At 42.5% G+C, this 24,896-nt stretch overlaps 1 protein-coding gene across 3 annotated transcripts in view; it reads left to right on the top strand.

Annotated features, from left to right (window-relative positions):
• Tk (Tachykinin) overlaps positions 1 to 24,896 on the top strand; it is a 940,725-nt gene that overhangs the window by 875,011 nt on the left and 40,818 nt on the right. For all 3 annotated transcript variants that reach the window (XM_070098804.1, XM_070098802.1, XM_053793017.2), the window contains one exon: positions 18,578 to 18,868. In XM_070098804.1, coding sequence (XP_069954905.1) covers positions 18,580 to 18,868 — 289 coding nt within the window. In that variant the 5' untranslated portion in view covers positions 18,578 to 18,579. The remainder of the gene's footprint in view (positions 1 to 18,577; positions 18,869 to 24,896) is intronic.

Raw genomic sequence — 24,896 nt, forward strand, 5'->3', positions numbered from 1 at the left:
ATACTCTAACTTGAGCCTCACTATCCTCGTAAAAACTCTTCACTGCTTTCAGTAACCTACCTCCTACACCATACACTTGCAACATCTGCCACATTGCCCCCCTATCCACCCTGTCATACGCCTTTTCCAAATCCATAAATGCCACAAACACCTCTTTAGCCTTATCCAAATACTGTTCACTTATATGTTTCACTGTAAACACCTGGTCCACACACCCCCTACCTTTCCTAAAGCCTCCTTGTTCATCTGCTATCCTATTCTCCGTCTTACTCTTAATTCTTTCAATTATAACTCTACCATACACTTTACCAGGTACACTCAACAGACTTATCCCCCTATAATTTTTGCACTCTCTTTTATCCCCTTTGCCTTTATACAAAGGAACTATGCATGCTCTCTGCCAATCCCTAGGTACCTTACCCTCTTCCATACATTTATTAAATAATTGCACCAACCACTCCAAAACTATATCCCCACCTGCTTTTAACATTTCTATCTTTATCCCATCAATCCCGGCTGCCTTACCCCCTTTCATTTTACCTACTGCCTCACGAACTTCCCCCACACTCACAACTGGCTCTTCCTCACTCCTACAAGATGTTATTCCTCCTTGCCCTATACACGAAATCACAGCTTCCCTATCTTCATCAACATTTAACAATTCCTCAAAATATTCCTTCCATCTTCCCAATACCTCTAACTCTCCATTTAATAACTCTCCTCTCCTATTTTTAACTGACAAATCCATTTGTTCTCTAGGCTTTCTTAACTTGTTAATCTCACTCCAAAACTTTTTCTTATTTTCAACAAAATTTGTTGATAACATCTCACCCACTCTCTCATTTGCTCTCTTTTTACATTGCTTCACCACTCTCTTAACTTCTCTCTTTTTCTCCATATACTCTTCCCTCCTTGCATCACTTCTACTTTGTAAAAACTTCTCATATGCTAACTTTTTCTCCCTTACTACTCTCTTTACATCATCATTCCACCAATCGCTCCTCTTCCCTCCTGCACCCACTTTCCTGTAACCACAAACTTCTGCTGAGCACTCTAACACTACATTTTTAAACCTACCCCATACCTCTTCGACCCCATTGCCTATGCTCTCATTAGCCCATCTATCCTCCAATAGCTGTTTATATCTTACCCTAACTGCCTCCTCTTTTAGTTTATAAACCTTCACCTCTCTCTTCCCTGATGCTTCTATTCTCCTTGTATCCCATCTACCTTTTACTCTCAGTGTAGCTACAACTAGAAAGTGATCTGATATATCTGTGGCCCCTCTATAAACATGTACATCCTGAAGTCTACTCAACAGTCTTTTATCTACCAATACATAATCCAACAAACTACTGTCATTTCGCCCTACATCATATCGTGTATACTTATTTATCCTCTTTTTCTTAAAATATGTATTACCTATAACTAAACCCCTTTCTATACAAAGTTCAATCAAAGGGCTCCCATTATCATTTACACCTGGCACCCCAAACTTACCTACCACACCCTCTCTAAAAGTTTCTCCTACTTTAGCATTCAAGTCCCCTACCACAATTACTCTCTCACTTGGTTCAAATGCTCCTATACATTCACTTAACATCTCCCAAAATCTCTCTCTCTCCTCTGCATTCCTCTCTTCTCCAGGTGCATACACGCTTATTATGACCCACTTCTCGCATCCAACCTTTACTTTAATCCACATAATTCTTGAATTTACACATTCATATTCTCTTTTCTCCTTCCATAACTGATCATTTAACATTACTGCTACCCCTTCCTTTGCTCTAACTCTCTCAGATACTCCAGATTTAATCCCATTTATTTCCCCCCACTGAAACTCTCCTACCCCCTTCAGCTTTGTTTCGCTTAGGGCCAGGACATCCAACTTCTTTTCATTCATAACATCAGCAATCATCTGTTTCTTGTCATCCGCACTACATCCACGCACATTTAAGCAACCCAGTTTTATAAAGTTTTTCTTCTTCTCTTTTTTAGTAATTGTATACAGGAGAAGGGGTTACTAGCCCATTGCTCCCGGCATTTTAGTCGCCTCATACGACACGCATGGCTTACGGAGGAAAGATTCTTTTCCACTTCCCCATGGACAATAGAAGAAATAAAAAAAGAACAAGAGCTATTTAGAAAAAGGAGAAAAACCTAGATGTATGTATATATATATATGCATGTGCGTGTCTGTGAAGTGTGACCAAAGTGTAAGTAGGAGTAGCAAGATATCCCTGTTATCTTAGCGTGTTTATGAGACAGAAAAAGAAACCAGCAATCCTACCATCATGCAAAACAGTTACAGGTTTTTGTTTCACAGTCATCTGGCAGGACGGTAGTACTTCCCTGGGTGGTTGCTGTCTACCAACCTACTACCTACCTTCTTTCTTATGTTCTTAAAAATCACGGTTTATTAATCAATGCTAACTGATTTCGTGACGCACTGAATTATTTATACCTGATAAGACTGATAAATTTGCCGAAGAAGTTTGTGTAAAATATTAGAGATACTTTTACGAATAAATTAAATAAGAAATTTGACTGTTCAGAGAGACAGACAGAGAGACAGACAGAGAGAGACAGACAGACAGAGACAGACAGAGAGAGACAGACAGAGAGAGACAGACAGAGAGAGACAGAGAGAGAGACAGAGAGACAGACAGAGAGAGACAGACAGAGACAGAGAGAGACAGACAGAGAGAGACAGAGACAGACAGAGAGAGACAGACAGAGAGAGACAGAGAGACAGAGACAGACAGAGACAGAGAGACAGACAGAGAGAGAGACAGAGAGAGAGACAGAGACAGAGGGAGGAATGCAGTTGGAAGTCTCAGTAAATATATAACCCACCACAGTAATTTGAAAGTCAGTAAACACATTTCCTAATGAACTTGCAGTGAACTCGCATCTTATAGTAATTTCTTAGCATTCAGTACACGTACACAAGACAGTTATTCATATACAGAGACGATGATCAGACGTAGTCAGCCCAGTGTTTACTTAAACACTACGTGCCTGAGTACCAGCCTAATGAAGAATATACAGTAATCTATATATATGTCACTGTATCTTAACAGTGAAACTATAATACCAAAAATTTTGAGCAAGTGTCATCAGTTTGCTTGTGAAAGATAAAATGGCAACTATATGATAGTTTGCGTGATCTAATTGCAGTATTTTTAACCCTTTTAGTGCCTAGTTCCTAGGTCTTTTGAGTATCCATATTCTCTTGCGTTGTCGTCCTTAGAATAAGACAGGGCGGGGTGAGGGTCGACACTAGGGTTGCTGGTGCCCTAGGGTCGTCCTAGGGTTCCTGGCTCCAAAGGGTAAGTCTTAGGGTTAATGGCGCCCCAGGGTCGGCCTAGGGTTACTGGTGCCCCAGGGTCGGCCTAGGGTTACTGGTGCCCCAGGGTCGGCCTAGGGTTACTGGTGCCCCAGGGTCGGCCTAGGGTTGCTGGCGCTCCAGGGTTGGCCTAGGATTGCTGGCGCCCCAGGGTGGGCCAAGAGCTACTGGCGCCCCATGATCGGCCAAGGGCTGCTGGCGCCCCAGGATCGGCCAAGGGCTGATGGCGCCCCAAGGTCGGCCTAGGGTTACTGGCGCCAGAGGGTCGGCCAAGGGCTACTGGCGCCAGAGGGTCGACCAAGGGCCACTGGCGCCAGAGGGTCGGCCAAGGGCTACTGGCGCCAGAGGGTCGACCAAGGGCCACTGGCGCCAGAGGGTCGGCCAAGGGCTACTGGCGCCAGAGGGTCGGCTAAGGGCTACTGGCGCCAGAGGGTCGGCCAAGGACTACTGGCGCCCCAGGGTCGGCCAAGGGCTGCTGGCGCCCCAGGGTCGGCCAAGGGCTGCTGGCGCCCCAGGGTCGGCCAAGGGCTGCTGGCGCCCCAGGGTCGGCCAAGGGCTGCTGGCGCCCCAGGGTCGGCCAAGGGCTGCTGGCGCCAGAGGGTCGGCCAAGGGCTACTGGCGCCAGAGGGTCGGCCAAGGGCTGCTGGCGCCAGAGGGTCGGCCAAGGGCTGCTGGCGCCCCAGGGTCGGCCAAGGGCTACTGGCGCCAGAGGGTCGGCCAAGGGCTGCTGGCGCCAGAGGGTCGGCCAAGGGCTACTGGCGCCAGAGGGTCGGCCAAGGGCTGCTGGCGCCCATGGCAAGATGAACTTTGGAGCTGCTACACTTATAGTAAAAAAATCACAATGAAGAGGAACTACATATATGAAAAAAAAAATAAGAGTTAATTACAACACACAACAACACAACATTACAACACAACATCGGTGTTCCAGTTACTAACATTAATATAACGAAGTGTGTGTGAGAGAGAGAGAGAGAGAGAGAGAGAGAGAGAGAGAGAGAGAGTCTATAAACATTATTGTCAACATTATTTCTACACATTATCTCTCTGACAACATCATCCATTATATTTCGCTCTATTTGTTGTTAGAATTTGTTTTAATTCCTCAAGTTTGCCATAATGGAGCAGCTGGAATTTATCACTGAACTTGACATTGTTTTCCGCGACCTGTTCTGAACCCATGTTGCCCTGGGCTTGTAGAATTGTTGGATATCCAAATGTTGGTGATTTTGTTTATTAGAACCATTTCAAATATTTTTAAGATGTGGGACGTTTGAGCTATCAGTCTATAATTCTTTGCTTTTGCTTTGTTGCAACCTTTGTGGAGGCAATGTCCTATTTTGTTTTTTTTTTTTGCTGTTATCAGACCATACCACGGGCGGGGGTAGAACCCGCGATCAGCGAGTCCCAAAACTCCAGACCGTCTGAAGTTTTGAGACTCTCTGACCGCGGGTTCTAACCCCGCCCGTGGTATGGTTTATTTGCAATCATGTCATTACGATTTCGTGAGTCATGTTGTATAAGTTCCACGTTGTTTAAGCAAGGGATGTGGTTTTTGCCTTGTTTTTTGGCATATGAATAGAAACATTTAGCATTTCTTTAAATTTCATTTATACCTTTTAGCTTTTTATGTCTCCTGGATCCTGTAAGATTCACTTAAGTTTAGTTTAATATTTTCTATTTGAATAAGTAAATAGAAAATACTGAATTAGGTATTGTTGCTATCAGCAATAATTGAATTATAAATTAGAAAAAAATAACATCCTGGACCATGTGTCATGATATAAACTTACATGTTAATGGTAAATCTGTTAATTTAACATTATAGCTAATGAATACTCACAAATTGGCAGACTGTTCTTATTCCATGGAGAAAAAGAGAATAAGAACTCGAATTAAGAATCTAATAAGAATAAATGACAAGCAATTAGAAACGAAACTTTGGAAGTTGTGAAGAATGTGAACCATCTGAGACTGCTGTGAAGGATGTGAACCATCTGAGACTGCTGTGAAGAATGTGAACCATCTGAGAGAGACTGCTGTGAAGGATGTGAACCATCTGAGAGAGACTGCTGTGAAGGATGTGAACCATCTGAGAGAGACTGCTGTGAAGGATGTGAACCATCTGAAAGAGACTGCTGTGAAGGATGTGAACCATCTGAGAGAGACTGCTGTGAAGGATGTGAACCATCTGAGAGAGACTGCTGTGAAGGATGTGAACCATCTGAGAGAGACTGCTGTGAAGGATGTGAACCATCTGAGAGAGACTGCTGTGAAGGATGTGAACCATCTGAGAGAGACTGCTGTGAAGGATGTGAACCATCTGAGAGAGACTGCTGTGAAGGATGTGAACCATCTGAGAGAGACTGCTGTGAAGGATGTGAACCATCTGAGAGAGACTGCTGTGAAGGATGTGAACCATCTGAGAGAGACTGCTGTGAAGGATGTGAACCATCTGAGAGAGACTGCTGTGAAGCATGTGAACCATCTGAGAGAGACTGCTGTGAAGGATGTGAACCATCTGAGACTGCTGTGAAGGATGTGAACCATTTGAGAGACACACTTTGCTGTGAAGGATGTGATCCATCTGAGAGACTCACTTTGCTGTGAACGATGAGAACCATCTGAGAGAGTCTGTTGTGAAGGATGTGAACCATCTGAGAGAGACTGCTGTGAAGGATGGGAACCATCTGAGAGAGACTGCTGTGAAGGATGAGAACCATCTGAGAGAGACTGCTGTGAAGGATGTGAACCATCTGAGAGAGACTGCTGTGAAGGATGTGAACCATCTGAGAGAGACTGCTGTGAAGGATGTGAACCATCTGAGAGAGACTGCTGTGAAGGATTTGAACCATCTGAGAGAGACTGCTGTGAAGGATTTGAACCATCTGAGAGAGACTGCTGTGAAGGATGTGAACCATCTGAGAGAGACTGCTGTGAAGGATGTGAACCATCTGAGAGAGACTGCTGTGAAGGATGTGAACCATCTGAGACTGCTGTGAAGGATGTGAACCATTTGAGACACACACTTTGCTGTGAAGGATGTGAATCATCTGAGAGACTCACTTTGCTGTGAACGATGAGAACCATCTGAGAGAGTCTGTTGTGAAGGATGTGAACCATCTGAGAGAGACTGCTGTGAAGGATGGGAACCATCTGAGAGAGACTGCTGTGAAGGATGAGAACCATCTGAGAGAGACTGCTGTGAAGGATGTGAACCATCTGAGAGAGACTGCTGTGAAGGATGTGAACCATCTGAGAGAGACTGCTGTGAAGGATGTGAACCATCTGAGAGAGACTGCTGTGAAGGATTTGAACCATCTGAGAGAGACTGCTGTGAAGGATTTGAACCATCTGAGAGAGACTGCTGTGAAGGATGTGAACCATCTGAGAGAGACTGCTGTGAAGGATGTGAACCATCTGAGAGAGACTGCTGTGAAGGATGTGAACCATTTGAGAGACTCACTTTGCTGTGAAGGATGTGATCCATCTGAGAGACTCACTTTGCTGTGAAGGATGAGAACCATCTGAGAGAGACTGCTGTGAAGGATGTGAACCATCTGAGAGAGACTGCTGTGAAGGATGTGAACCATCTGAGAGAGACTGCTGTGAAGGATGTGAACCATCTGAGAGACTGCTGTGAAGGATGGGAACCATCTGAGAGAGACTGCTGTGAAGGATGAGAACCATCTGAGAGAGACTGCTGTGAAGGATGTGAACCATCTGAGAGAGACTGCTGTGAAGGATGTGAACCATCTGAGAGAGACTGCTGTGAAGGATTTGAACCATCTGAGAGAGACTGCTGTGAAGGATGTGAACCATCTGAGAGAGACTGCTGTGAAGAATGTGAACCATCTATGAGAGACTGCTGTGAAGAATGTGAACCATCTGAGAGAGACTGCTGTGAAGAATGTGAACCATCTGAGAGACTCACTTTGCTGTGAAGGATGTGAACCATCTGAGAGAGACTGCTGTGAAGAATGTGAACCATCTGAGAGAGACTGCTGTGAAGAATGTGAACCATCTGAGAGACTTTGCTGTGAAGGATGTGAACCATCTGAGAGAGACTGCTGTGAAGAATGTGAACCATCTGAGAGAGACTGCTGTGAAGAATGTGAACCATCTGAGAAACTCACTTTGCTGTGAAGGATGTGAACCATCTGAGAGAGACTGCTGTGAAGAATGTGAACCATCTGAGAGAGACTTCTGTGAAGAATGTGAACCATTTAAGAGAGACTGCTGTGAAGAATGTGAACCATCTGAGAGACTCACTTTGCTGTGAAGAATGTGAACCATCTGAGAGACTCACTTTGCTGTGAAGAATGTGAACCATCTGAGAGAGACTGCTGTGAAGAATGTGAACCATCTGAGGAACTCACTTTGCTGTCTGAGGTTCATGTAACAAAACACTAGTTGTTAATCATTTTCTCCTAATACATTAAAGAATATGAACCTGTGCAAGAAAGGTATACAAGAAAGGTATCAATACAAATTCTCAGACATAATTAGAAGACAGTAGAACTATATACAAAAGATGAGGTAATCAGTCCCTCAGCTTTGGAGTTGGTGTTGAGAGAATCTCTACCACCACGGTGCTCTCAACACCAGCTCCAAGGCTGAGGGACAGATTACCTCATCTTTTGTATACAGTTCTACTGTCTTTTAATTATGTCCGGGAATTTGTACTGATAAAGCCAATGGATGACGAAACGTCTACAATAAAGATACACAGATGTTGCACGTGTGTCTTAACTTTTAATATGAACCTCAGATCTCAGTCTTACAAACACATCAAAACTAAAAAAGTTTATTTTCGTCTCTGGATCAACAAATATTTTCACAGCAGTTTCCACATCAATCTTTTTTTTTACAAGGTTATTTTCTGCTGACAAAATTACCAACAAATTTAACCTTTGTGTTGGGCGATCGTAAATTTGTCCTAATGAGTTTTAGTTTAGTAAAAGTTCTCTCTCCGGCCGACACAAAACAGATGAAGTATTATTCTTACCGCAGACTTGGCATGACTTCCTGTATGTTATTACTGTTGATCAATATAACTGTTTATGTCACGAACTTTACATATCTAGGAAATATATCTTTAGCAATACCTCGTTCACTCAGCTGATCACAGCTCTTATTACTGTTTTCTGGATGCATTAACTTATCTTCCAAATATCAGTTACTATCAGCTAAATTTTATCAGGCAAACTTTTAATTTTCCTAAAAATCTTCATGAATTATTGAGAGTTTCTGACGGTTTCTGACAGTAGAAATCTGTCTTATAGATAAATTGCCAGTAATACATTGAACACGTGATTTATTAATCTTTTTTCTGGGTCACTTGTCTGTGTTTACAACCTCGACAATGTACTCGTATTGAAATTTTGCTGAGGTGTCTTTTCTTATACTGTTTAAAGCTGGCCCTACATCTGTAGCTAATTCTGCTGATGTTTGTGCTTTTCCATATACATTTACAAGATTTTCGTCTTCCTGGAGTCTACTTGGAGGGTGTTCCGGGGATCAGCGTCCTCGAGGCCCGGTTCATGACAATGCCTCACGGTGGGTCGGTGGATCAGGGTCTGATCAACGAGGCTGTTACTTCCTAGCCGCAAGCAATCCAATGTCCGAACCACAACCCAGCTGGTCGGGTACTGACTTTATATATCTGTCCAGCTCCCTCCTGAAGACAGCCAGGGGTCTATTGGTAGTTCCCTTTATATATGATGGGTGGCTGTTGAACAGTCTTGGGCCCCTGACACTTATTGTGCTTTCTTTTAGTGTACTCACTGCACCCTTGCTTTTCACTTGGAGGATTTTGCACCGTCTGCCGAGTCTATTGGTTTTATAGGGAGTGATTTCTGAGGGCAAATTTGAAACCAGTCCATTAAAGATTTTCCAGGTGTAAATTATGATGTACCTTTCTCGCCTGAGCTCCAGGGAGTACAGCGTAAGGGACTTCAAACGTTCCCAGTAATTGAGGTCCTTTGCTGAACTTATATGCACAGGGAAGGTCATCTGTATATTCTCATTATCTACAGTTTTGCCTGCCATCATAGGGCCTGTTAGTCTACAGCAACATTCCAGTTTAGATAGAATAAGTGACTTAAAGAAGATCATCAATGGCTTGAAATCTCTCGTTTTGAAGGTTCTCATTATCCATCCTATGATTTTCTGCGCAGTTGTGATAATGACATTGTTGTGGTTCTTAAAGGTGAGATTCTCTAACAATATCATCCTAAGTCTTTCACATTAGTTTTTCGCTCTATTTGTTGTTAGAATTTCTCTTATACTCCGTTCAAGCTTTTAATTCCTCAAGTTTACCATAATGGAGCAGCTGGAATTTGTTATCACTGAACTTGACATAGTTTTCCGCGACCTGTTCTGAGCCCATGTTGCCCTGGGCTGTAGAATTGTTGGATATCCAAATGTTGGTGATTTTGTTTATTAGAACCATTTCAAATATTTTTAAGATGTGGGACGTTTGAGCTATCAGTCTATAATTCTTTGCTTTTGCTTTGTAGCAACCTTTGTGGAGTGAGGTAATGTCCTGTGTTTTTTTTTTTTGCTGTCATCAGTGTAAGTTCCAGGTTGTTTAAGCAAGGGCCTGATTCAGGATGTGGTTTTTGCCTTGTTTTTGGAATATGAAAAGAATTATTTAGAATTTCTTTAAATTTTATTTATAGCTTTTAGCTCTTTGTCTCCTGGATCCTGTAAGATTCACTTAAGTTTAGTTCAATATTTTCTAATTCACTATGGAAACAGAAAATACTGAACCTAGATTACTTTAAGTGGAAGTGACTCAACATCGAAACTAGACATCTGTCTACTTCAGTTGTTAACGTTTAATTTACATTAGTTTATGCACTTTTCAAGTAGATGGTCAGAGGTGGTTCATCCAGCTAGATAACTCTTTTCACTGCTCTTACAACGTTATTCACGTCTTATTAACCACTCAAACCAAAATCTACTACTGTACTGGTGCCCACTTCTGCCCTGACCTCCACTACTATACTGGTATCCACTTCTGCCCCGACACCCACTAGCGTATGGTATCCACTTCTGCCCTGACATCCACTACTGTATGGTATCCACTTTTGCCCTGACAGCCACTACTGTTCTGTCATCCACCAATGCCTTGACAGCCGCTACTGTACTGTCATCCAATACAGATCTGACATCCACTAATTGTTACTTTTAGCTGGTGACTGTGGTACAATCGCTACTTCTTGCTGGTGACTGTGCTACAGTTGTTAATTCTTGATGGTGCCTGTGCTGCAGTTGTTACTTCTTGCTGGTGACTGTGCTACAGTTGTTAGTTCTTGATGGTGGCTGTGCTACAGTTGTTACTTCTTGATAGTGACTATGCCACAATTGTTAGTTCTTGATGGCGACTGTGCTACAGTTGTTAGTTCTTGCTGGTGACTGTGCTACAGTTGTTAGTTCTTGCTGGTGACTGTGCTACAGCTGTTAGTTCTTGCTGGTGATTGTGCTACAGTTGTTAGTTCTTGCTTTTGACTGTGTTGCAGTTGTTACTTCTTGCTGCTGACTGTGCTACAGTTATTAGTTCTTGCTGGTGACTGTGTTGCAGTTGTTACTTTTTGCTGGTGACTGTGCTACAGTTGTTAGTTCTTGTTGGTGACTGTGTTGCAGTTGTTACTTCTTGATGGTGACCGTTCTACAGTTGTTAGTTCTTCCTGGTGACTGTGCTACAGTTGTGAGTTCTTGCTGGTGACTGTGCTACAGTTGTTAGTTCTTGCTGGTGACTGTTGCAGTTGTTACTTCTTGCAAGTGACTGTGCTACAGTTGTTAGTTCTTGCTGGTGACTGTGTTGCAGTTGTTACTTCTTGCTAGTGACTGTGCTACAGCTGTTAGTTCTTGCTGGTGACTGTGTTGCAGTTGTTACTTCTTGATGGTGACTGTTCTACAGTTGTTAGTTCTTGCTGATGACTGTGCTACAGTTGTTAGTTCTTGCTGGTGACTGTGTTGCAGTTGTTACTTCTTGCTAGTGACTGTTCTACAGTTCTTAGTTCTTGCTGGTGACTGTGCTACAGTTGTTAGTTCTTGCTGGTGACTGTGCTACAGTTGTTTGTTCTTGCTGGTGACTGTGTTGCAGTTGTTAGTTCTTGCTGGTGACTGTGTTGCAGTTGTTAGTTCTTGCTGGTGACTGTGCTACAGTTGTTAGTTCTTGCTGTTGACTGTGTTGCAGTTGTTACTTCTTGCTAGTGACTGTGCTACAGTTGTTAGTTCTTGCTGGTGACTGTGTTGCAGTTGTTACTTCTTGCTGGTGACTGTGCTACAGTTGTTAGTTCATGCTGGTGACTGCGTTGCAGTTGTTACTTCTTGCTGGTGACTGTGTTGCAGTTGTTACTTCTTGCTGGTGATTGTGCTACAGTTGTTAGTTCTTGCTGGTGACTGTGCTACAGTTGTTAGTTCTTGCTGGTGACTGTGCTACAGTTGTTAGTTCTTGCTCGTGACTGTGTTGCAGTTGTTACTTCTTGCTGGTGACTGTGCTACAGTTGTTAGTTCTTGCTGGCGACTGTGCTACAGTTGTTACTTCTTGCTGGTGACTGTGCTACAGTTGTTACTTCTTGCTGGTGACTGTGCTACAGTTGTTAGTTCTTGCTGGTGACTGTGTTGCAGTTGTTACTTCTTGCTGGTGACTGTGTTGCAGTTGTTACTTCTTGCTGGTGACTGTACTACAGTTGTTAGTTCTTGCTGGTGACTGTGTTGCAGTTGTTACTTCTTGCTGGTGATTGTGCTACAGTTGTTAGTTGTTGCTGGTGATTGTGTTGCAGTTGTTACTTCTTGCTGGTGACTGTGCTACAGTTGTTAGTTCTTGCTGGTGACTGTGCTACAGTTGTTAGTTCTTGCTGGTGACTGTGTTGCAGTTGTTACTTCTTGCTGGTGATTGTGCTACAGTTGTTAGTTCTTGCTGGTGATTGTGTTGCAGTTGTTAGTTCTTGCTGGTGATTGTGCTACAGTTGTTACTTCTTGCTGGTGATTGTGCTACAGTTGTTAGTTCTTGCTGGTGATTGTGTTGCAGTTGTTAGTTCTTGCTGGTGATTGTGTTGCAGTTGTTAGTTCTTGCTGGTGACTGTGCTACAGTTGTTAGTTCTTGCTGGTGACTGTGTTGCAGTTGTTACTTCTTGCTGGTGACTGTGCTACAGTTGTTAGTTCTTGCTGGCGACTGTGCTACAGTTGTTAGTTCTTGCTGGCGACTGTGCTACAGTTGTTACTTCTTGTTGGTGACTGTGCTACAGTTGTTAGTTCTTGCTGGTGACTTTGCTACAGTTGTTAGTTCTTGCTGGTGACTGTGTTGCAGTTGTTAGTTCTTGCTGGTGACTGTGCTACAGTTGTTAGTTCTTGCTGGTGACTGTGCTACAGTTGTTAGTTCTTGCTGGTGACTGTGTTGCAGTTGTTACTTCTTGCTGGTGATTGTGCTACAGTTGTTAGTTCTTGCTGGTGACTGTGTTGCAGTTGTTACTTCTTGCTGGTGATTGTGCTACAGTTGTTAGTTCTTGCTGGTGACTGTGTTGCAGTTGTTACTTCTTGCTGATGACTGTGCTACAGTTGTTAGTTCTTGCTGGTGACTGTGTTGCAGTTGTTACTTCTTGCTGGTGACTGTGCTACAGTTGTTACTTCTTGCTGGCGACTGTGCTACAGTTGTTACTTCTTGTTGGTGACTGTGCTACAGTTGTTAGTTCTTGCTGGTGACTTTGCTACAGTTGTTAGTTCTTGCTGGTGACTGTGTTGCAGTTGTTAGTTCTTGCTGGTGACTGTGCTACAGTTGTTAGTTCTTGCTGGTGACTGTGCTACAGTTGTTAGTTCTTGCTGGTGACTGTGTTGCAGTTGTTACTTCTTGCTGGTGATTGTGCTACAGTTGTTAGTTCTTGCTGGTGACTGTGTTGCAGTTGTTACTTCTTGCTGGTGATTGTGCTACAGTTGTTAGTTCTTGCTGGTGACTGTGTTGCAGTTGTTACTTCTTGCTGATGACTGTGCTACAGTTGTTAGTTCTTGCTTGTGACTGTGTTGCAGTTGTTACTTCTTGCTGGTGACTGTGCTACAGTTGTTACTTCTTGCTGGTGACTGTGTTGCAGTTGTTACTTCTTGCTAGTGACTGTGCTACAGTTGTTAGTTCTTGCTAGTGACTGTGCTACAGTTGTTAGTTCTTGCTGGTGACTGTGTTGCAGTTGTTACTTCTTGCTGGTGACTGTGCTACAGTTGTTACTTCTTGCTGGTGACTGTGTTGCAGTTGTTACTTCTTGCTAGTGACTGTGCTACAGTTGTTAGTTCTTGCTGGCGACTGTGTTGCAGTTGTTACTTCTTGCTGGTGACTGGGCTACAGTTGTTAGTTCTTGCTGGTGATTGTGTTGCAGTTGTTACTTCTTGCTGGTGACTGTGCTACAGTTGTTAGTTCTTGCTGGTGATTGTGTTGCAGTTGTTACTTCTTGCTGGTGACTGTGCTACAGTTGTTAGTTCTTGCTGGTGTCTGTGTTGCAGTTGTTACTTCTTGCTGGTGACTGTGCAACAGTTGTTAGTTCTTGCTGGCGACTGTGCTTCAGTTGTTAGTTCTTGCTGGTGACTGTGCTACAGTTGTTAGTTCTTGCTGGTGACTGTGTTGCAGTTGTTACTTCTTGCTGGTGACTGTGCTACAGTTGTTAGTTCTTGCTGGTGACTGTGCTACATTTGTTAGTTCTTGCTGGTGACTGTGTTGCAGTTGTTACTTCTTGCTGGTGACTGTGCTACAGTTGTTAGTTCTTGCTGGCGACTGTGCTACAGTTGTTACTTTTTGCTGGTGACTGTGCTACAGTTGTTAGTTCTTGCTGGTGACTGTGTTGCAGTTGTTACTTCTTGCTGGTGACTGTGCTACAGTTGTTAGTTCTTGCTGGCGACTGTGCTACAGTTGTTACTTCTTGCTGGTGACTGTGCTACAGTTGTTAGTTCTTGCTGGTGACTGTGCTACAGTTGTTACTTCTTGCTGGTGACTGTGTTGCAGTTGTTACTTCTTGCTAGTGACTGTGCTACAGTTGTTAGTTCTTGCTGGCGACTGTGTTGCAGTTGTTACTTCTTGCTGGTGACTGGGCTACAGTTGTTAGTTCTTGCTGGTGATTGTGTTGCAGTTGTTACTTCTTGCTGGTGACTGTGCTACAGTTGTTAGTTCTTGCTGGTGTCTGTGTTGCAGTTGTTACTTCTTGCTGGTGACTGTGCAACAGTTGTTAGTTCTTGCTGGCGACTGTGCTACAGTTGTTAGTTCTTGCTGGTGACTGTGCTACAGTTGTTAGTTCTTGCTGGTGATTGTGTTGCAGTTGTTACTTCTTGCTGGTGACTGTGCAACAGTTGTTAGTTCTTGCTGGCGACTGTGCTACAGTTGTTAGTTCTTGCTGGTGACTGTGCTACAGTTGTTAGTTCTTGCTGGTGACTGTGCTACAGTTGTTAGTTCTTGCTGGTGACTGTGTTGCAGTTGTTACTTCTTGCTGGTGACTGTGCTACAGTTGTTAGTTCTTGCTGGCGACTGTGCTACAGTTGTTACTTTTTGCTGGTGACTGTGCTACAGTTGTTAGTTCTTGCTGGTGACTGTGCTACAGTTGTTAGTTCTTGCTGGTGACTGTGCTACAGTTGTTAGTTCTTGCTGGTGACTGTGTTGCAGTTGTTACTTCTTGCTGGTGACTGTGCTACAGTTGTTACTTCTTGCTGGTGACTGTGTTGCAGTTGTTACTTCTTGCTAGTGACTGTGCTACAGTTGTTAGTTCTTGCTGGCGACTGTGTTGCAGTTGTTACTTCTTGCTGGTGACTGGGCTACAGTTGTTAGTTCTTGCTGGTGATTGTGTTGCAGTTGTTACTTCTTGCTGGTGACTGTGCTACAGTTGTTAGTTCTTGCTGGTGATTGTGTTGCAGTTGTTACTTCTTGCTGGTGACTGTGCTACAGTTGTTAGTTCTTGCTGGTGTCTGTGTTGCAGTTGTTACTTCTTGCTGGTGACTGTGCAACAGTTGTTAGTTCTTGCTGGCGACTGTGCTTCAGTTGTTAGTTCTTGCTGGTGACTGTGCTACAGTTGTTAGTTCTTGCTGGTGACTGTGTTGCAGTTGTTACTTCTTGCTGGTGACTGTGCTACAGTTGTTAGTTCTTGCTGGTGACTGTGCTACAGTTGTTAGTTCTTGCTGGTGACTGTGTTGCAGTTGTTACTTCTTGCTGGTGACTGTGCTACAGTTGTTAGTTCTTGCTGGCTACTGTGCTACAGTTGTTACTTTTTGCTGGTGACTGTGCTACAGTTGTTAGTTCTTGCTGGTGACTGTGTTGCAGTTGTTACTTCTTGCTGGTGACTGTGCTACAGTTGTTACTTCTTGCTGGCGACTGTGCTACAGTTGTTACTTCTTGCTGGTGACTGTGCTACAGTTGTTAGTTCTTGCTGGTGACTGTGCTACAGTTGTTACTTCTTGCTGGTGACTGTGTTGCAGTTGTTACTTCTTGCTAGTGACTGTGCTACAGTTGTTAGTTCTTGCTGGCGACTGTGTTGCAGTTGTTACTTCTTGCTGGTGACTGGGCTACAGTTGTTAGTTCTTGCTGGTGATTGTGTTGCAGTTGTTACTTCTTGCTGGTGACTGTGCTACAGTTGTTAGTTCTTGCTGGTGTCTGTGTTGCAGTTGTTACTTCTTGCTGGTGACTGTGCAACAGTTGTTAGTTCTTGCTGGCGACTGTGCTACAGTTGTTAGTTCTTGCTGGTGACTGTGCTACAGTTGTTAGTTCTTGCTGGTGATTGTGTTGCAGTTGTTACTTCTTGCTGGTGACTGTGCAACAGTTGTTAGTTCTTGCTGGCGACTGTGCTACAGTTGTTAGTTCTTGCTGGTGACTGTGCTACAGTTGTTAGTTCTTGCTGGTGACTGTGCTACAGTTGTTAGTTCTTGCTGGTGACTGTGTTGCAGTTGTTACTTCTTGCTGGTGACTGTGCTACAGTTGTTAGTTCTTGCTGGCGACTGTGCTACAGTTGTTACTTTTTGCTGGTGACTGTGCTACAGTTGTTAGTTCTTGCTGGTGACTGTGCTACAGTTGTTAGTTCTTGCTGGTGACTGTGCTACAGTTGTTAGTTCTTGCTGGTGACTGTGTTGCAGTTGTTACTTCCTGCTGGTGACTGTGCTACAGTTGTTAGTTCTTGCTGGCGACTGTGCTACAGTTGTTACTTCTTGCTGGTGACTGTGCTACAGTTGTTAGTTCTTGCTGGTGACTGTGTTGCAGTTACTTCTTGCTACTGACTGTGCTACAGTTGTTAGTTCTTGCTGGTGACTGTGTTGCAGTTGTTACTTCTTGCTGGTGACTGTGCTACAGTTGTTACTTCTTGCTGGTGACTGTGCTACAGTTGTTAGTTCTTGCTGGTGACTGTGCTACAGTTGTTAGTTCTTGCTGGTGACTGTGTTGCAGTTGTTACTTCTTGCTGGTGACTGTGCTACATTTGCTAGTTCTTGCTGGTGACTGTGCTACAGTTGTTAGTTCTTGCTGGTGACTGTGTTGCAGTTGTTACTTCTTGCTGGTGATTGTGCTACAGTTGTTAGTTCTTGCTGGTGACTGTGCTGCAGTTGTTAGTTCTTGCTGGTGACTGTGCTACAGTTGTTAGTTCTTGCTGGTGACTGTGTTGCAGTTGTTACTTCTTGCTGGTGACTGTGTTGCAGTTGTTACTTCTTGCTGGTGACTGTGCTACAGTTGTTAGTTCTTGCTGGCGACTGTGCTACTGTTCTTACTTCTTGCTGGTGACTGTGTTACAGTTGTTAGTTCTTGCTGGTGACTGTGCTACAGTTGTTAGTTCTTGCTAGTGACTGTGGTACAGTTGTTAGTTCTTGCTAGTGACTGTGGTACAGTTGTTAGTTCTTGCTAGTGACTGTGGTACAGTTGTTAGTTCTTGCTAGTGACTGTGTTGCAGTTGTTAGTTCTTGCTAGTGACTGTGCTACAGTTGTTAGTTCTTGCTAGTGACTGTGCTACAGTTGTTAGTTCTTGCTAGTGACTGTGCTACAGTTGTTAGTTCTTGCTAGTGACTGTGCTACAGTTGTTAGTTCTTGCTAGTGACTGTGCTACAGTTGTTAGTTCTTGCTAGTGACTGTGCTACAGTTGTTAGTTCTTGCTAGTGACTGTGCTACAGTTGTTAGTTCTTGCTAGTGACTGTGCTACAGTTGTTAGTTCTTGTTAGTGACTGTGCTACAGTTGTTAGTTCTTGCTAGTGACTGTGCTACAGTTGTTAGTTCTTGCTAGTGACTGTGCTACAGTTGTTAGTTCTTGCTAGTGACTGTGCTACAGTTGTTAGTTCTTGCTAGTGACTGTGCTACAGTTGTTAGTTCTTGCTAGTGACTGTGCTACAGTTGTTAGTTCTTGCTAGTGACTGTGGTACAGTTGTTAGTTCTTGCTAGTGACTGTGCTACAGTTGTTAGTTCTTGCTAGTGACTGTGCTACAGTTGTTAGTTCTTGCTAGTGACTGTGCTACAGTTGTTAGTTCTTGCTAGTGACTGTGCTACAGTTGTTAGTTCTTGTTGATTTCTGTATTTTTAAGTGTATCGTTTAGTAGTTTTGTTGGTAAGTTTTATTAACTAATTGTTTCTGTTTTCTTACTGATTTTTCGTCAATAAATATTTGTATTACATTACGATTTTATTGTCTACAGAATGAGCTGATTTACTCATGCGGCTTTAGGGCATTTTATGGTACTACTACCACTACCACCACTACTACCACTACTACTATTACCACTACCACTACCACTACTACCACTACTATTATTACCACTACCACTACTACCACTACTATTATTACCACTACCACTACTACCACTACCACTATTACCACTACCACTACTACTATTACTACTACCACTACCACTACTACCACTACCACTACTGTCACTACCACTACTACCACTACCACTATTACCACTACCACTATTACCACTACCACTACTACTATTACTACTACCACTACCACTACTACCACTACCACTACTGTCACTACCACTACTACCACTACTACCACTACCACTATTACCACTACCACTACTACTATTACTACTACCACTACCACTACTGTCACTACCACTACTACCACTACCACTACTCTTACTACTACCACTACTACTATTATTACCACTACTACTGCTGCCACCACTATTGCTACTACTACTACTAGTACCACTACTACTACTAATAATAATAATAACGTAAGTTAAGAATAATACGAATAATTATATTCTTTGCAGGAATGGTTCGGGCGTGGTCGTGGGCGGCTGCGGTGGGCGTCATCGTGGCGGTGAGCGTGGTGGGCGCCGTGGGTGGGGATGGACAGGAGAGTAACGAGAGGGAGCGACGGGCGCCCTCTGGCTTCCTGGGTATGAGAGGGAAAAAGGACCTGTCGTCTCACCTTGTCGACACGACCGCCAGCAACCAGTACTCACTGCACGACTCCTACCCAGCTGCTGCTGCTGCCGCTGCTGCCCTCTATGGTCTCAGGGACGACAGCGGTCCCATGGTCCTTGCTGTGCCCTGGAGAGGTAAGACGTCACTCCCACCCAGTTCATCCCACCTTCCCTCCAACCCCCTCCCCCTCCCCCTCCACTTCCTATCCTAAGCTTTACAACAAATTACTTAATCTCCATTCCACCCACCTGTGTGTCTAATATATTTCTGGCTTATGTAACTCGTATACCTATGATCTATGTAACTTACGTAACTGGCATACGTAGGCATAGCATCGGTTTACCCCAGATGGTGTACCAGTGATACAACTGGTAGCGTACACGACCTCACCCAGGTGCCAGGTTTAAACGAACGTGAAGGTCTGAGACCTGGTTGCCAGTGAGCTTCCCGTAGGTTCACTAAGCATGAGCCAATAGAGTTTCTGTGTTCTAAGGGCAAATATGGCAAAGCCCGTTCTAATGGTCGTATTTACAAGAACGAAAAAGTACATGTAAACCACATATCAGTGTCTACACAAGACCTCACGAAGGGACTACACAGGTGCCAGTAGGCAGTATTACTGACAGCTTGGTTACGCTATAACTGGGTAGCAAACAATGGCAACTGTGCTAAGTCTAGACACAAGGAACGTGGGATTCCTTGTGGTAACAGACATAACATTCTTTGAAAGTTAAGACACATGTGCAACATCTGGATATCTTTATTGTAGACGTTGGTTTAGAAAGACACGTAAGCAAACACTATAACATATTTATTAGAAAACGTTTCGGTCCTGGGACCTTGTTATAGTGTTTGCTTACGTGTCTTTCTAAACCAACTTGTCGGTATTTATTACCAAGGTGTATACCATTGTAGACGTTGCACACGTGTCTTAACTTTCATATTGTCGGTATTTTATACCTTTCTTGTATAACATTCTTTGATATTACTCGTCCAGACCAGGATGGCAGACAGCCGTACCATTCTATGATGCAGAATAATACAGGGTGACAGTCACAGAGAAAAGTGATACAGACCATACCCCCGGCCGGGATTGAACCCGCGGTCATAGAGTCTCAAAACTCCAAATGATGGTGAACAAAGCACACTAACAAATGGTGTCTGCGGAAGAGCAGCTTCACTGTTTTGCATAACAAACATGGTTCGACAAACACCCCTTGATGCTGCATGAACCACTTCAAGAAGTTGCAGGATCACCCTCTGGAACACAAGGTACAACAAATGACACTGGAATGAGGACGCTAGCCACTATAGAAGATGTCCCTCTGCAGACAACCCGTGATATTCACAAGAGAAGGAATGAGCCATTTCAAGTAGTTGCTCTCCGACATTATATCCCTTGTGGAGGAACCACTACTGGAACTGATAGAGCGTCTCCCGGCACCCGAGCATCCTCACACATTCCTACGAGACAGCACCTGTAGATTCGGGACTCCTGACGGGTAACACAGCAATACCAGTGTCTGACAGTTTCATAATGCAACTGTGAAAGGTACAAGTTGGTACATCACTTAAACTTGACCTCTGGCTGTATTATTAGTAGTGTATCTAATAGTTTATCAGGTAAGAGAAAATGAGTTCAGAGCAGAGACTGCGTGAGTGCCGAGACCCATTAATTTCTGGTCTGTAAAGGGTAAGATGAGGTGCCATATCTACATACACAATACACAAAGTACAAATACTAGGCTAGACATGGTTACAGCCACGATCGTAAATAATACTTCTAAAAACCCGTAAAATTAAATAACTTTCTAGTACATGAATTCAACCACAGAAGCAGCAAATTCTGGGAACACAGCAAATCTGCATATAATGCAAATATAAGAAGACAATTTCTGCATATGAACCATGTCAGACAAATACTCATCTCTGCTCAACAAGAACTGCAAGAAGTAAAAAAGTACACAAAGTATGGCAAAAGAGTACATTCAAAAAAATAAAAGTCTACTTCACTCAAACAAGAGACATGAGGTAAGAAGTTAACTTGCCTATAATCTTAATAATGCTTAAAAAAACATTCACTGGAACAGAATGGCAGAATCAACAGTGTCAGAATACCAAAACAGGAATCACCTGCGTGATTGTATCAGGTACAACAGAAAAGGAGTTTATTAATGGAAATATAAACACATATGCAGTATAATGTGATCCTATATTGACTACGTTTCGCCCACACAGTGGGCTTTTTCAAGTCACAAACAGAACTACCTGGGGTGGAAGGAACGCGAGTATTTATAGTCAGGTTCAGAATGCTGAGGTCAGGTGGAGAATGCTGCATCTTGATAAATTAGACACATATGCAACTCTTGGGTATCTTTATTGAGGAAACGTTTCGCCACACAGTGGCTTCATCAGTCCATACGAAGGAGAAACTTGAAGAACAGGAGGAGAATGAGGTAATCAGTCCCTCAACCTTGAGTCGATGTGGTCAGTCCATCAATCTTGAATAGAATACGGCATATCAGCGGAGAAGCAGCTTATAAACCGTATGGCAGGAGAGGTGCAGCAGTCATAGGTCGTGTCACATTTGTTCAATGTGGAAGTAGGTCGTGCCCAAGAATTAGGCAAGCGAAGAATTCCTAAGTATTATTACTTAGTTCATGGCAGGAGAGCGATATACATGGTAATATATACCTGGAAAGATATACATGGTAAAATATACCTAGAAAGATATACTACATGGTAATATACACCTGGAAAGATATACATGGTAATACATACCTGGAAAGTTATACATCGTAATATATACATGGAAAGTTATACATCGTAATATATACATGGAAAGTTATACATCGTAATATATACATGGAAAGTTATACATCGTAATATATACATGGAAAGTTATACATCGTAATATATACATGGAAAGATATACATGGTAATACATACCTGGAAAGTTATACATGGTAATATATACCTGGAAAGATATACATGGTAATATATACCTGGAAAGATATACATGGTAATATATACCTGGAAAGATATACATGGTAATATATACCTGGAAAGATATACATGGTAATATATACCTGGAAAGATATACATGGTAATATATACCTGGAAAGATATACATGGTAATATATACTTGGAAAGATATACATGGTAATATATACCTGGAAAGATATACATGGTAATATATACCTGGAAAGATATACATGGTAATATATACCTGGAAAGATATACATGGTAATATATACCTGGAAAGATATACATGGTAATATATACCTGGAAAGGATTTCCACCGTTCTTCCCTATATTCGACGGAAGAAACCTCTGGTTGGGGAAACGTTCCCAGAATAAGGTTTCTCTGATGTTGCACAAGTCTCATTTATCAGGTAACAAAACTCTGTGTGTGTGTGTGTGTGTGTGTATATATATATATATATATATATATATATATATATATATATATATATATATATATATATATATATATATATATATTGATAATGTTACAAAGTTTGTGTACTCGTTCACAGGGTTTATGTAATAAACATGTGAACTCTGCGTCAAATTAAAATATATGTATAATGTGTACAGAAATGTAAACAAGATCGAGGATGGAGAGCATAAGGCAGTAATGCTATATATATTTAAGGTTACAAAATTCGGTACAATGAACTCAATATGTATATTGCATTATGCAGGTAAATCATTCTGTGAACGTAAATCATTTTGTGAACGTAAATCATTCTGTGAACGTAAATCATTCTGTGAACGTAAATCATTTTGTTAAGGTCCTTGAAGGACTGGTACCAAACCTGCACATGAAAATCACTCCCTAAGAAAGCAAAAAAACTCGGCAGGAGATGCAACATTCCCCCGATGAAAATCAGGGGTGCCACGGGTACACTGAGAGGCAACATAATAAGTGTCTGGGGCCCAAGACTGTTCAACTGCCTCCCAGCATACATAAGGGGGATTACCAATAGACCCCTGGCTGTCTTCAAGAAGACACTGGGCAAGCACTGGACAAGCTTGCATGCGGCCAGCAGTAACAGCCTGGTTGATCAGACCCTGATCCACCATGAGGCCTGGTCTCAGACCGGGCCGCGGGGGCGTTGACCCCCGAAATCCTCTTCAGGTAAACTCCAGGTATGTGACACCACCACAAATCCACGGGGAGGCCCAGGATAATGGTATTCTGTGAACGTATGTGACACCACACATCCACGGGGCGAACCAGGATGATGTTCTCTGAGCCTAAGTGACATCCAACTCATCCACGGGAAAGGGAAAAAAACCAGGATGATGGTGCTGTGGGCGCAGCTCTAAGTACATATATGGCTGGCCTTGGAGAGGTATATTCACCCATTGGAACAGTACTGTTTGTAGTTGAAGATGCTATGAGAATGAAATCTCTATTGTCTTACCCTCAAAAGCTGTGTTCATTGAACCTCCAACTGAAAGATGAGAAACGTCATAAGCATTACGTAATACTGCATGTAAGTGAGAAACATGAGGCTGAGAAATGATAAGAGCAATCATCACAAGAATTTTTGACCATGTTGATAGATATGTTCCTTGAACGCTACCATAGGTGCTCGTGGCTTGGTTGGTAGCGTCCACAGCTCACACACTGAAAGTTCGGGATGTATCTTCGGCACAGGTGTGAAACGTTGGGCATTTTTCTTTACACTTGCTGCTCTTCTTCACCTAGCAGTAAGTAGGTACCTGGGTGTTAGACGACTGTTGTGGGTCGCATCCTGGAGAACAATTTTAACCTAAATTACCCGAAATGCTCTGCGTAACCAGGGGCTTCCTATATATATAGTATGCAAATGATCTCAGCAATGACTAATAGTTGTATCATCAACTAATAGAAATAAAGATTATTAATATTAATAAACCTGTATTCAAGTCATACGTTAGGATGAGAGCCACGAGAATTTCTTATTTAAAACAAAAAGGTGTTCAACAAATTCCCTTTACTAGATAAACACATCTGAGTCAACGTTACCTGACTGACTTCGAAATGTCACTGTGAAAGTAATTACTGTGAATGTAATCACTGTGAATGTAATCACTGTGAATGTAATCACTGTGAATGTAATCACTGTGAATGTAATCACTGTGAATGTAATCACTGTGAATGTAATCACTGTGAATGTAATCACTGTGAATGTAATCACTGTGAATGTAATCACTGTGAATGTAATCACTGTGAATGTAATCACTGTGAATGTAATCACTGTGAATGTAATCACTGTGAATGTAATCACTGTGAATGTAATCACTGTGAATGTAATCACTGTGAAAGTAATCACTGTGAATGTAATCACTGTGAATGTAATCACTGTGAATGTAATCACTGTGAATGTAATCACTGTGAAAGTAATCACTGTGAATGTAATCACTGTGAAAGTAATCACTGTGAATGTAATCACTGTGAATGTAATCACTGTGAATGTAATCACTGTGAATGTAATCACTGTGAAAGTAATCACAGTAAAAGTAACCACTGTGAATGTAATCACTGTGAAAGTAATCACTGTGAATGTAATCACTGTGAAAATATTCACTCTGAAAGTAATCACTGTGAATGTAATCACTGAGAATGTAATCACTGTGAATGTAATCACTGTGAATGTAATCACTGTGAATGTAATCATTGTGAAAGTGATCACTGTGAAAGTAATCACTGTGAAAGTAATCACTGTGAAAGTAATCACTGTGAAAGTAATCACTGTGAAAGTAATCACTGTGAAAGTAATCACTGTGAAAGTAATCACTGTGAAAGTAATCACTGTGAAAGTAATCACTGTGAAAGTAATCACTGTGAAAGTAATCACAGTAAAAGTAATCATTGTGAATGTGATCACTGTGAAAATAATCACTGTGAAAGTAATCACTGTGAATGTAATCACTGTGGATGTGAAAGTAATCACTGTGAATGTAATCAATATGAATGTAATCACTGTGAATGTAATCACTGTTGGAAGTAATCACTGTCTCGACGATCTTTCTCCATAGGAATGCGATAGACCTTTTTTTTTTTTTTTTTGCCACCTTCACCTTGAAGTGCTCAAAGCAGAGCAACTCGGAGGCACTTGAAATAAACACGGGCACACCTATGACCAAAAATATAATCCACTGACATCA

This window comes from Cherax quadricarinatus, chromosome 64 (genome assembly GCF_038502225.1).
Source record: "Cherax quadricarinatus isolate ZL_2023a chromosome 64, ASM3850222v1, whole genome shotgun sequence".
NCBI lineage: Eukaryota > Metazoa > Arthropoda > Malacostraca > Decapoda > Parastacidae > Cherax > Cherax quadricarinatus.